At 37.1% G+C, this 14,641-nt stretch overlaps 1 protein-coding gene across 1 annotated transcript; it reads right to left on the reverse strand.

Annotated features, from left to right (window-relative positions):
• Positions 1-360: 360 nt before the first annotated feature.
• Positions 361-2,227, reverse strand: LOC110684926. The gene is made up of 3 exons (XM_021861366.1): positions 1,662-2,227; positions 1,387-1,530; positions 361-1,294 (listed from the first exon to the last, which is right to left on the reverse strand). The coding sequence occupies exons 1-3, from the start codon at positions 2,225-2,227 to the stop codon at positions 361-363; spliced, it is 1,644 nt and encodes a 547-aa protein (XP_021717058.1).
• Positions 2,228-14,641: the final 12,414 nt, after the last annotated feature.

A 14,641-nucleotide genomic window follows, 5' to 3' on the forward strand; every position in this document is an offset into this window, starting at 1 on the left:
GATACCTAGGAAGGCGCGCCTGCGCTGCAGGGGAGGTGCACCCGTGCTCTAAGTGTTATTGTCTCTAAGTGTTCTCAGCGCGGTCCTCAAATTCTTCTTATGTTCTTCCTCACTTTTCAAGTATACCAAAATATCATAATTAAAAACAGCCACAAACTTATCAAAATATTCATGGAATACTCGATTCATCAAATCCATAAAGATTGCAGGTGCATTGGTCAATCCAAAAGGCATGACTATAAACTTATAGTGCCCATATTTAGTCATAAAAGCAGTCTTAGCAATGTCCTTATCAGCAACTCTCAGTTGATGGTACCCCGAACGTAAATCAATCTTGGAAAACACACTAGCTACCTTCAATTAATCAAACAAATCATCGATCCTGGGCAGTGGGTACTTATTCTTTATCGTCACATTATTCAACTCCCTATAGTCAATGCACAACCTCATGCTCCCATCTTTCTTCTTCACAAATAAAATAGGTGCTCCCCAAGGAGATGCACTTGGCCTAATATATTCTTTATCCAACAATTCTTGCAGTTGTACTTTCAACTCTCCCATCTCAACAGGTGCCATTTTATATGGTGCCTTAGAATTTGGTGCTGTTTTGGGAACAAAATCTATTGTAAACTCCAATTCCCTCTCTGGTAGAATTCTAGAAATCTCTTCAGGAAATACATCCAAAAACTCATTCACAATTGGCAGATCTTCCACATTCACCTTATTACTCTTTTCCAAGTCTTGCACAAAACAAAAGAACAAAGGATACCCTTTACTCACAAGTTTTGACAACTTCATTACAGAAATAATCCCAATACCTTTTGGTTTTCCAAAACCTCTATAAGATACAATCCTTCCCAAAGGACTTTTCAAATGAACCTTTTGTATATCACAATCAATTTTAGCTTTATAAATGGGTAACCAATCAATTCCCAAAATAACATCAAGTTCACCTAACTCAAATTCTATAAGAACAGATGGAAAATCAGTCTCTCCAATCCTCAAAGGTAAACCCTTATGCATCTTAGTGCACCTCACAACTTCACCTGTAGGTAAACTAATAGGAAAGTTTATTGGGTTCGGTTCAACTAGTCCTAATTGTTTCACAATAGAAATAGAAATAAAAAAATAGGTGGCTCCAGAATCAAATAAAGCTTTAACAGAAATAGAATGAATATAAAAGTTACTAGTGACAACATCATAAGACCTTTCGGCTTCCTTCTTGCTCATCACATACAAACGACCTGGAGTGACATTCTTTCCTTGATTCCCGAAGATGTTGTTGCCAACAATTCTGTTTTTTGCTTTCACATTTTGACCATTCAAATTCCCTCCTTGATACCTTGTTATAGTAAACTTGTTCCCATTTCCTTCTTGTTACAAAACCTATACACAACCAAGTTCCCATTACAATCCTTTCCAAGATGATCCTTGCCACATCTCTTGCAGTTGTATTGCCTTTCAGCTTGGTCATCAGGTCTAGAAGATCCTCCATTGCTCTGAACATCCTTACTCTTGAAATTCTCGTTCCTTGGATTTTTAAAGTTACCTTGATTACTCAAATTTCAAAAATCCTTACGTTTTTCTCCAACACTCCCACTTCCACTCTCAGGTGCACTCTTGACATTCAAACTGTACAGGTGCACTGCACTCCCACAAACTTTATCAAGAGTCTTAAGGTATTTCCTGCCAAGTCCTTCTGTAACTGCTTAGTCAAACCTTGCTCAAATCTTTGAGCTTTCAACTCCTCAGTAGGCACTACTTTAGGAACAAACCTCGACAAGTTCATTAACTTCTTATAGTACTCAATAATCGACATATTGTTCATTTGCAGATTGATGAACTCTTCACCCTTTTGCTTCCTTAAGAATGGTGGATAGCACTTCTCCCTAAGATTGGTTTTGAAAGTCTCCCAACCAAAGTTAGCTTGAGCATGAAGCACATTTCCATTATCCCTCCACCAAATATCTGCCTCTTCCTTCAAATACATGATAGCTTGATCCATTCTCATACTCAGAAGACAATTCAAAGCAGCGAAGATCTTATCGAACTCCCTAATCCAATTCTCTAGAAAAGTTGAGTCTCCACCTCCTTTAAAGTATGGTGGTTTGACCTGAGCAAGATTCTTAAACATCTTACCCGCAGGATCAGGATTATTATTGCGATTTTGGTTCAAATTCTCAGCTTGTAGCCTAATAAAATCAACTAAAGTATCGATGTTAGCCATCCAATTTCTCTGCCAGGAAGTATAACACACTCTTAGGCCAATGTCAACACAAAAGAACTTTACTTGCATAACACATCACATTCAAAAAATATATTAAGATAGAAAGGTAGGTAAGGCCACAAGTCACCCCTAATAAGTCACATTTAAAGGAAATGATTATTAAATATTAATCATTCCTACGCACAAGAAAATGAATAAAATAATTCCCTTGATTTAATCCCTTCAAAAATCCAATCATTAAGTAAATAATATAATAAAAATAAACACATTATAATAGTAGAAAAGTACTCAGAGCATCTCAAATATAAAAGCAATTTGAACCCTTTCAAGGTCGTCTATGACGTAAGAATTAACATTGAAGATGACCTTGCAAAACAAAAAGCTGCTAACAACTCCAATTGTGGCTGGAAAAGAAAGAAGAACGACAATCCTTCTTCATCCAAAACTACCCACTCAAATAATGTTAGCACCTTTAATCTGAATGAAGTCCTAGCTATGAACAACCAAGGACAAAAGAAGCCATTTAGGAGAAACTTCACACCTATTGGCATGAGTTATGACACCGCATTTGATCGCCTTCATGCAAAGGGTCTTATAACTCCCATTGGACCATTTTGGGATCGCCTAGTCGAAAAGATTACAGCTAGTTGGAACCCCAATGCACATTGCAAATACCATCAAGGTAGGGGCCATCTTACTGAAAATTGGTGGAAGCTATTCAAGATCTCATCGATAATAACAAACTTTCATTGCTTCCTGTAAGCAAGAAGCCAAGTATTTATAGTGATCCACTTTCAGATTCCTTGGCTATTTCTTATGAGGAAAATCATGTCGATCCAAGAACCCTCATTAAACCCGTTGAAGAGATACAAGCCATTGAAGAAGAGGAAGAAACCTTTTTCGATGACAAGAAGCACATTATAGGTGAGTTTCCTGCTAGTAAAGACGAGGTATGACACCTATTTTTTAGATCAGTTTAGGTTCTTTTGTTTTTCTGACTGCCTTTTGCCTTTTTGTTTTGTTAGGGTTTCAACTTAGCTTCTCTTTGCAAGTTGTAACCTTTTCTCTTTTGGTAATAATATTACTTATTTGCCAAAAAAAAGAGGTATGACACCTCATAAACACGTTGAAAGAGGCAATCGATATATGTCACGAGAAAATTGACCATCTAAAAATGGTTCAAAACAACCGTGATATGGAAAAAATGACAACTACTAAGACTGCTGAGAGAAAACCCTCTTTTCTCCATGTAGTAAAAAAACCTAAAAGGAGAAATAAGTCTTATACTCTAATTGGGACCTCTTATGTAAATATGTTTCAAAAGCTCTTTGAGAATGGATTAAACCTCTCGAGCCAAGACCTTTTGAATCACTAAAATAGACAAATAGATTTTGTTGTCCATACCATCAATCAGAAGGACATACCATTTAACATTGCTTTAAATTCAAGAATCTAATCCAAGGACTAATTGATAGCAAGAAGTCGGTTAAAGTAAGTCCAGAAAAAGATGTTAGTATTAATGGAGTTAAGGAATGTGATGATGAGGATGTCTACCTCAAGGAATTGGAAGAAAACCCACTTTCCACAATCTATCCAGTAGATGACATTTGGGATGAAGAAGATTCACCCATAGATGTCCTCACAAGATCAGGGAGAATGCAACCTCTTATTGCAACACAACCTATTCCAACTGCCCAACAAATTCCCATACCCATCATAGAAGATAATGATGTTTTCAAACAACTCAAGAAGATATGGTCGAGATGAACGTATGGAAACTACTAGCCATATCCCGTGAGCATAGAGTCACAGTAATTGATGCCTTGGATAAAGTAGGAATAGATTCTGAAACCACTCCTTAGGGGTTAGCTAATTTCCTTACGAGTGATCTTCCAAGTCCCATCAACCCAATCACTTATACTGACAAAGATCTATCTCTAGAAGGTGATAAACACTATAAAGCCTTAAACCTCACAATAATCTGTAAGAGAATGAATGTCCTAATGACTATTAGATAATGGGTCAGCAATCAATGTTTGCCCTCTTCGAACTGCGAGGATGTTAGGAATAAGAGATAAAGATTTGTATCCGTCTACACAAGGAATAAGGGATTATGACAACACTTGTTGCCAAGCTCTTGGGACTATAACCATTAATGTCACGGCAAGATTCATTGAGCATGCTACTACTTTCCAAGCGGTAGATATCAAAGGTTCTTTCAATTTGTTGTTGGGACGCCCTTGGCTTCATGACCTTAAGGTCATCCCTCCATCAACAAGTTAAGGCCATTGTTGGAGAAATTCCTGTAACAATCGATTCTTCACCAATGAGAATTAAGGCAATTGATAAGCCTATTATAATTATGGAGCTTGATGAAAACGATGAAGACTTATGGGGCATTAACGCAGAAGAGGTCTCCTTTATCGATGAAGATGAAAAGACCCCTCTTCACTATGACCTCCATTCGAACATGATAGTCAATAGTATACTCTGAAAGCAAGGACACTGTCATGGAATGACTCTAGGAAAAAAGAAAGGAGTAGCAACGCAAATGGGATCACTTGGCCTTCCTAAATTAGATAGTTTTGAACTGACTCCGAAAGACTATAAGTGTAGTACCTCGTATTTTTATATGTATTTTAATTAAAATAAGTATTTTAAGAAGTATTAAATAAAATCACATTGTTTTATTTAAAGTATTTTAATTATTTATTTAAAATAAGTTTGGAAATATTTATAAAAGGAAAGTTTATTTAATTAAGTAATTAATTTATTTAAGTTGGGGTTTAATTTAAGTAAAGTTTTTTTTTAAATAAAGTTTTATTAGGGATGGGATTAAAAGAGGAAATATTCCACACATGAGGCAAATCAAACTTTGCTCAGAGTGGAGAAAACCCAAGGTAAACTTCTCTCTCCTTTCTCCTCATTTTTCTTTCTTTTTTTTCTCTTTTTCCCTTCCCCTTTTTCTTCCTTTCGGTTCTCCTTCACCACCACTGGCCAACCACCAGCAGCGGTGGCCGCCAGCAGCCGGCAGCAGGCAACCATCGGCGCCGGCAGCAGCCTTGTGGTTGTCGGCTGCCATGGTTTGAATAAAAAAAATAGAATCTTTATTGTTAAAAACCAATTTTTCCTAAATCTAATTGCTAATTATGATTTTTAGTATTTGATTTTTTATGTTTGATTATGAGTATTATGTTAATTAATTTCCAGATTATGTTTCTAATTAAAAAAAGCCCTAATTTTTAAAACCCTGGGTTCTTTATTTATAAATTATTGAAGGGTTATGATGTATAATGGTTTAGACATTTGATTAAAGTGTTTTAAGGCTTAATTATAGTAAGTTTTAATTAAAATATAGTGCTTGAATTTTTAGTAGAGCATTTAAAATCAAGTTTCTTTTAGGAATTTTAATTACCCATTGATTGGTATTAAAGTATGATGTTTTAAATATAATTTCAGCTTATTTTAATTAAATTATGAGGGGTTTTATAATAGTATATATTGCTAGAAATTTGTGTAGAGAGGAATTTAATACTCTTCTATGATTTTAAATTGTAGGAGACTTTGAAGTGAGCGATTTCTATTAGCCGTGGCTATTTTAAAATCGTATACAAGATACGTTCGTTTACTTAACATAATTACATTGACGTAGTAGCATGCTAAATGTGTTTAATTGATTACAAGTAGTATCATGCTAGGTTTGGATTGGAAAATATGATTTGAATGTTACCGGTGATTGGATTATGAAGCATGATTTACTTGTGATAGATTATTGAATGGAAAATAATAATTTAAATTATTATTTAGGAGCCACATATTTAATTGTGGCATGTTAGAGAGCAGGTTTAATCAAACTAAATGTTTAATTTTATTTGGAATATTGAAAAGGAATTTTATTATGGTTCATATACTTTTTATTGATGCTATAACCATGAGGAAAGAGTTATATAATAGTCTACGTACACGACGAATAAATTGTATGTTGGTGCCTTAGTGCACTAAAGGTGTTTTTAACACCGAGGGATAGGTTTTGTGGTGCTTTATGCGTTTAAGGTGTCATTGGTACCGAGATAGAATTAAAAAGGATTAAACATTAAATATTATGTTGTCACTAATTATTCAAGAATTAAATTGGTATATTTGATTGTTTGAATAATTATTGTTGATTGAATGATTATGGTTGGAGAGTCATCACCAAGTTTAATAATATGTAAATAACGTAAAGTGAAAGAGATTACGCACCAATACTCTAGGAACGTATACACCTTGAGTATGAACATATGGGGGGAGTTATGTGACTTTATATTTGATCATAACTTCTACAGGAGTACGGAACGTTGTACATTCCTTTTATTGGTATTATGCGTAGGAATTCCGCCGCCTATGAATGGTTATTGATGCCGGCACGGTTAGCTCTCGTGTCAGTAACCTCAACTTATTTGGGGGAGGTTGAGTGGCAAAACGCGTTCAATGCATAGTCGGCATTAAATTACGCTAGTAGAAAATTGTAAAAGGGCACCGGTTCAAAAGCCCCCTATAGCACAAGTTTTGAACTGGTGTTTATTTGAGGGATGCCAAAAAGTGAAAGTTTTTGCCTCCGGTTCAGAACTGGTGGCAATAACACATTTATTAGCATCGGTTCAGTTCAAAACCGGTGCCAATAATACAGTTTTTTGCACCGGTTCGGTTCAGAACTGGTGCCCTTAATGCCTCAAAAAAAATAATATTTTTTTTTGCATTTTCTTACTTAAATTGATATATAAAACTTACATATATATAAACTTATAACTTTTATTAATATACAGTTGTAACATTACAATTTTTTGAAAAAAAAAAAGAAAAAAGAATATAGTTTTATATTGCAACAGATCGACTGTAATAATATTACAACAATAGCGTAGAGCAGATTGGCAACAGCAACGTAGAGTATAGCAACAACATCTGCAGGAGCATAGAAGCAGTGGCCTAGACTAGAAGAATAGAAAGAGCATAGTAGCGGGCAGCAGCTACAGCAGAAGCCTTGCGAGGCAGTAGCAGCAGCAGCCTTGCGATCTAGCAGCCTTGCGAGCCAGTAGCTGCAGGGCAGCAGTAGTAGCCTTAGGAGGAAAAAGCGCTTGTTATAGTTGTTTCACAAACAGAGAATAAGGCATACACCCTTGTTTTGAAAAAGACATAAGCTTTCCCTTTTTCAAGACTTGTGTGTCGGTCCACAATCACAAGAACAACCTCAACAACTGATAAAATTCATCATCCTGTTTTGAAATCAGCCAATGCTCATTTAATTAAGTCATTTAATTAGGATAGCAAGTACAAGTCATCATATAATTAAGGTAAAAACATTATAGCACTGCTCAGTAAACCTGATTTTTAATCCTAACTGTCCATTTATTCATCAAACAATATTTTTGATCGGAGGTTAATTCTTGCTCTAGCAAACAAAGTTCTTACCGCCATAGCTCTACAAATTTATGTATAGCACGTGTTGGGGTTTGGTAAGTCCAACTTACCGCGAAAACAACCCCGACCCAAAGAACTACTCGCAATTAATAAAACCATAAAGCATAACAAATAAACATAAAAGGATAGAATCGTAATTTACCTTTGACGCGTGCTTCGCCCTCAAAGACGGGATCTTACTTGAAAGCTTTAGCCCCGCTCACACGAGAGCCTCCAACGCTATCCACCCACAAAGAACGAACACTAACTTTTTTGGTCTGCTACCTTGGAGTTAGCAAGGTCCGACCAAAATCCGAGTGATTAAATGAGTTCAAAGGTTTTCACAATGGTGATGCCTTTTTCAACTCTCACTCAAGTGATTTTCCCAATAACCCAACTTGGGTATTTATAGGGAAAACAAGAGAGTGAAAAAGCTTTCCCATCAATGTGGGAGAATTTGATTTTCCCATTTTATTTTAAAGCTAAAATAAAATAAATAATCAAACTAGTAATAAATCAACAAGTGGCAAGCTCATGAGAGAGGTTAGATGAGGACTATTTGGAGGAGGGGGGACCAAACTTGCTCTCCACTCCCTCTCCAAAAACCGACCACCTCATGCCTCAAGCTTCCCCTCAAAATGCTCCACGTGGCACCACACTTGGGCACCAAGGCAACCCAAGGTGGGCTGCCATGTGTGGCTACCAGCAGGCCAAACACAAGCGTACGGGCTGCTTGGCGCTGCTGGCCTAGCACGCCAAGAACTGCTTGTGCGGGCTGCTTGGCGCTACTGGCCTAGCACACCCAACACTGCTTGTGCGGGCCGCTTGGCGCTGTTGGCCTAGCACGCCCAGCACTGCTTGTGCGGGCTGCTTGCACACTCGGCCAGCAAGCCGCACATCAATGATGCGAGCAACTAGCTGAGTGCCTTGCACCTTGTGCGCGTTGGCCCAGCATAGCTAGCATGTTGTGCTAGCATTGGTACGCTAGCACGCACCAGCCAGCCTAGGCTCGGCTTGGTGCACATGCTAGGCACCATGCTATACCAAATGCCCCTAGCACTCGATTTGCTCGGGGCATTCTGATGCTAGGGGTAATTTGGTGTTGTTGATTTATTATTTTCGTGTCTCGTCTTTTATTATTTTGACTCGAGCGACGAATTAATTGTTTCTGGATTAATTCGTCGAGTCGGTTCGTATATTTGCTAGGGTGTGACCCGAAAGGTTCAGTCAAGATTAAGCTGTAATATTTATTATACATTAATATTACTGATCGGAAGCAGCCTCCACCCAGGCATTCTGATCACTTGACGTTGCTGAATATATTAGCTTTCTAATAATTCTGAACCCGCTATAAGAATAATACACTTGTTCGAATGAAACCATTCCTTTTAACATGTTTAAATTATATATTGATGTATCTCTGTTAAACATAAAAAACGACGTCATAATTGAGATCTTTCCTAACAATTAATATAACCTATGACTTATCACTATTTAAAAACAAGTTTTTCAAAGTTCAGAAAAACTAATAAAGCACTGAGCTAAACAACTTATTAATTTTCTTATATCCAAGAAGGCAGCAACACACAGTAAACGTGAGTCATTTAAGAACATGAAATGATATCATTAAATCATTGAAAAATGAGTTTAGAAGTATATATTACAGAGTTCACCTGCATTAGCATCATCAAATTTGTAAAAATCACAGCTTGAACCCCTTAATTAGCAAGGAAATCATCCTGATCAAGCTTGAGAGAGCTTTATTAAAAACTAAATGTTAAAATTTCAAGCTAATAAAAAGCTTAGTTTGGTACATGATGAGTGTCATTTATGGCACTCATTTGGTTCTTTTCAAGGTGAATTTCATGTTATTCTATAGTTCTTTAACTTATCTTTTCCTTGATTTTACTCTTTATTTCTTTTAGTTTGTATTTTCTAAGTTGGATTTTTTTTATGCATTTCTTGGTTTATTTTGTTATTTTCTCTTTTATTTGCTTGTTTTCCTTTATTTTTTCAGGTTAAGGTCGTTATTTAAGTTTCCCGAGGCCTCTTCCCAATTTCGGCATTGATTAGGATGTCTAGTGTTCTCCATTTGAAGCTCAAGCATGGAGAAGTGCAAGTTCAAAAAGTCCTTGAGCTGTGCATTCAAGCCGTGGGGGCATGATTTCTAGTCTTGAACCCGCAAACTTGGAGTTTAGAACCTGCAAGGTCCCGTGTTTATCAAGAGCATTATGTGGAACGCACGAGGAGCATTAGAATGATAGGGAAGAAGGTTGCCCTTCTCCTAGGCGTGGGCGCGTGCGACTATGTCGCAGCCACGGGCCCTGGTGGCGCGGGCGCGCTTCTCTCGGGCGCGTGCGCGCCTGTCTTGGTCCCTGTTCCGTACCCAAATTTATGCGGCCGCACTCTCCCTTATGGTTGGCCGCGCCTGTATGGGTTCATTTGAGGACGATCTAACTAACTTCTCTTAGTCAGTTTTACTATTTATAGATTTTCTTTCTATTTTTAGAGAGAGAATTATTAGAAAAAATTTTAGAGAATTAATTCAGAAATTAGAATTAGAATTTTAGAGAGAGAAACTCTAGATTGTAGAGAGAGAAGTTCTTGATTGATGATTGATGATTGAACATTGGTAATTCTAGCATTTTCTCCATTGAATTGAAGCAAGTTTGTAAGGGTTTCATTTACTTTAATGCAATTTTTAGCTTATCATTTCAATTACTTTGTTGATTGTTCATGTTTGAATTGAATTTGTGATTGAATTATTTCTATTGATATGATGATGATGAAATTGTTGATTAGCTTAGTTTTGATCTTAATTTCAATGGATTGTGAGTAGTTCTCTTGCTAGGGGAATGTTGAAGCATGTATGAGTGATGGATTGATGCTAATTGGGGGAAATTGATGAAGTTGATGTTGTGATTAAATTGGTCGATTGATTGAGGGCATGTGTGTGATTAATTGAAGAGTAGCTAACTTTCATTGTTACACTAGAATGCATTGTAAGCTTGCATTGATATGGAAAATTGATTTGTGCTTGCTTTTTTCGATTGAGTAGGTTTGCAAGGTTCCTAGTTAGAGTCTCTCGTAGTTTGCTCTAGCTGGACCTCTAGGAGAATAGCCTACCTTACTCTCTTGATTGCTTAGTTGATTTTCCCTCGCAACACTTGACTTAGTCATCTCCAATCCCAATTAGCTATGTCCATTCCGAGTACATGCAGATCCTAACCCTTGCGCTTGTTAAATTTGTTTTCATTTAGATTGTTTGATTATTTTGAATACACACACCTCATCTCATTGCTTTGAAATAGCTTAGCTTTGACTTTAGCATTCACCTCCCATTCCTAGTCGTTCGACCATCGACTTACTCTATGGTTGGTATATGGGTGTGTTGAGAGATTACAAATTGTGTTTTGACCAAGGGTAGATTAGTTTTCAACGACCTAGTCTCGCCCTAGACCCAAAAAGGCGTCGTTGCCGGGGAATGGCGTAGATGATTGCTATTGTTACTGAGTCTATTTCACCTTAATCTCAAAAATACAAAAAAAAATTTCTCTTTAGGCTAAATTTGTAGCCGTGCTGTTGATATTTGCTTTGAGTTTTTGTATGCGTAGGATAAGAGGAAGGACTTTAGTGTCATTTGATCCGGAAATCGAGAGAACAATAACAAGGATAAGGGTTGCTAATCGTTCTTCTAGTCTAAGCTCTCCAAGAGAAGAAATTCACTAAGAAAGAGAAGAAGAGGATCAAGTAAGCATGGAAGATAATCCAAGAGTTTCTTTGAAGGAGTGGGGAACACTAGGTGCATATAGGTTTGATAGTGGGATTGCATTTCCAACAACACCGGTAAATGACTTTGAAATAAGACCGGCCATGATCACTTTGATTAAAAAGAGACAATTTAATGGGGATAAGATTGAGAGTCCGCTAAACCATCTTAAATAGTTCGAGAAGTATTGTAACACTATTAAAGTGAATGATGTTTCTCAAGAGTTTATCCGGCTCAAGTTGTTCCTCTTCTCCCTTATAGGTCGAGCTTTGGAATGGTTAGACAAGGAGGTTAAGCCAAATTCTCTTAGAACATGGGATGAAGTTCCAAAAAATTCTTGTCTAGGTTCTTCCCCCAAAAGAAAACGGCAAAAGCAAGGGCTTTGATCCAAAGTTTCAAGCAAAAACCTAGTGACAGCTTGTATAAATCTTGGTAAAGGTATAAGGAGTATCAAAGAGAATGTCCCCATCATGGCATCCCAAACTATCAAATCATTTAAATTTTCTATGGAGGGTTGAGTCCTCAAGGCAAAAGTGTCTTGATGCGGGAGCCGGAGGCCCAATCATGAACAAAACCGAAGAAGAGGTTGTGGACATTATAGAAGATGTGGTGCGCCATTATATGGATTAGAAAGAAAGAGAAAGAGAGTCTTCAAGCAAGAATGGATCAACGGTTTATTATGTTGATCACCTTAATGCCATCAACAATCTATCCTCTTAAATTGCAAGTTTGGGGAAGGAGATGACAACAATTAAGGCCAAGCTTGAGAGTGCAACTTCCAATGCACAAGGTCATCCCTCCCATATTAAAAAGAGAGGTACATCTTCTAACTCTGCTCCTCCTTCTACTTCCAACAATATGCCCAATGGATGCTTGTTTTGTGATAATTGTGGGACTTATGACCAAGATGCTTCTACTTGTTCAAATGGGTTTGAAAATCTTGATGATGGTGAGAGTTATGAATGTGAACATGTGAATTTTGTCTCAACAATAACAATGGTCAAAGGTTTGATGGACCAAGAAAATTTGGAAATAGAAATTCTCACCAAGAAGGTGGATTTGATAACTATAACAATGGTAATTATAGGAAGAAACCAAAATTTCCGAGACAACTATAATAACCAAGGTTATGGTAATCAAAACCAAAGCCAATGTTATGGAAATCAAAGACAATCTAAGGGTTTTGGTGGCCAAAAAAAAATTTTTGGCAACAATCAAAATCAAGGAAATTGGAACAATCAAAATAGAGGGAATTTTCAAAACAACCAAAGGGGACCTCCACCCGGATTTGGTCCAAAATGACAAGGTGTTGGTGAAAATTCATATTCTCAATCGTCCAAGTCCAATTTGGAGGAGATAACTGATAATCAAACAAAAATCTTGAACACCTTTATGGCAGTGAGCGATAATAAATTAATGAGATCATGACACATAACAAAATTCTTGAGACACAAATCACCCAACTAGAAAACACTTTGAAAGATTGTGCTAGTCCTTCTTCATTGCCTTCTCAAGGATTTGATCCTAAGAAACCCGTTTATTCCATCACCACAAGGAGTGGAAGAGTTCTTGAAGAGAGAGTTTCTAGGGATTGTGGGGAGGACAAGAAGAAGACTGTTTCAAGTGAGCAAAAAGAAGAAGATGTGTCAAGAGATGTGAGAAAAGAAGAGAGCCATGAGAAAAAGAAAAGTGATGAGAGAAAGCAAGATGAAGTGAGAAAACTAGACCTCCCATTTCCCCAAAAGTTTATGAGGAACAAACTAGATGAACAATTTGGGAGATTTCTTGAAATGTTGAAGGAGGTCCATCTTTCTATCCCTCTTACCGAAGCCATGAACCAAATGCCTAGATATTCCAAGTTCCTTAAGGATATCTTGAGTAGCAAGAGAGATTGCAATGAGATAGATTCGGTGGAGCTTGGTGAGTGTTGTAGTGCTTTGATTCACAATGACCTCCCCAAGAAGATGAAGGATCCGTGTAATTTCTTTATTCCTTGCAAAATCAAGAGTAAGTTTTTTTAGAATGCTTTATGTAATTTGGGTGCTAGTGTGAGCATAATGCCCTTCTTGGTCTTCAAGAAGCTAAAGCTAGGAGAACTTCTTCCTACCAACATGACTTTGCAATTGGCCGATAGGTCCATCAAGTTTCCAAAGGTAAGAGTTTAGGATGTTCCCCTTATGATAGGTGGTTTTACAATTCCCGTTGATTTCATTGTGCTTGAAATAGAAGAAGATGACCACATTCCTATTATCTTAGGGAGACCGTTCCTAGCCACTTCGGGAGCTTTGATTGATGTTAAGGGAGGCCGTATTACCTTGATAGTTGGTAACAAGAAAGAGAGTTTTGAGCTAAAACCAATGCATGAGTCCTTATCCCTTGTGAAAGGAATCAAGAGTGATGATTCCCTTCGTTCTTTTGATAATGTGTATGTGATTGATTCTTCATCTAACAATATTCATTATATTTTTTATGATGTTCTTCTGAGTTTTGATTGCATGAAAGTTAGTGAAGATAAGAAGGAGCTTTCCAAGGCTATGAACAAAGAGGAGATTGACATTCCTCATTGGTTTGAGCTCTACCCCCGAGAGGAAGAGGAGGATTCCATGGAGGTAAATGGTGTGAAACCGTCTACGAAAAGAAACAAAATCAAGAAGAAAGCAAGAGCTTTGAGGAAGAAGAGAATGAGATTGAAGTTGAGAAATGAAAAGATTGCTTTTAATGTGCAAGCAAGTGAGGTCTTGTCAAGTAACAACGAGAGGTTGCTTAAAAATGAAGGAGAAGTTGTTCTATCCGCTAACTTGGATAAGGTGGTGTTCTTGAACCCTCCGTGATTTGGAGGAAGGGTCGAGCTTAGTACCTTAAGAAAGATCTTTCCGGGAGGCAACCCGGAGATTTCTAACCTTTTTTTTTTTATTTCTATTTTCTTAATTTTCCTTCTTTTAGTTTCTTTTCTTTTCATTCACTTGTTTTTATTTTGGATTTATAGGTTGAATTCTTAGAGTTAGATTACATCAATTGAGAATGAGCAATGGAATGGTGTTTTGCGGTTTTTAATGTGTTTATATTCAATTTTGTCGAAATTTTAAGGTAAAAGGGGTAAGAATTGTTAGTAAGTTAGATAGGAAATTGGTGCTTAAGTTTGAAGAAATTGGAACTTGGTGAGTTCATCGTGGTGCTACCATTATTTGGTGGTGTTGAACCCACATTTT

The sequence above is a fragment of the Chenopodium quinoa genome, unplaced genomic scaffold (assembly GCF_001683475.1).
Source record: "Chenopodium quinoa cultivar QQ74 unplaced genomic scaffold, ASM168347v1, whole genome shotgun sequence".
Classification (NCBI taxonomy): Eukaryota; Viridiplantae; Streptophyta; class Magnoliopsida; order Caryophyllales; family Amaranthaceae; genus Chenopodium; species Chenopodium quinoa.

Bases quoted from the DNA above. Each gene is read 5' to 3' on its own strand.
- LOC110684926 (XM_021861366.1), bottom strand. From the start codon at position 2,227: ATGGCTAACATCGATACTTTAGTTGATTTTATTAGGCTACAAGCTGAG. The intron at 1,531-1,661 runs GTTTGTGGGAGT...TAAAAATCCAAG, and splicing joins ACCTTAAGACTCTTGATAAA to GAACGAGAATTTCAAGAGTA. The intron at 1,295-1,386 runs GTTTTGTAACAA...AGCAAAAAACAG, and splicing joins GGGAACTTGGTTGTGTATAG to AATTGTTGGCAACAACATCT.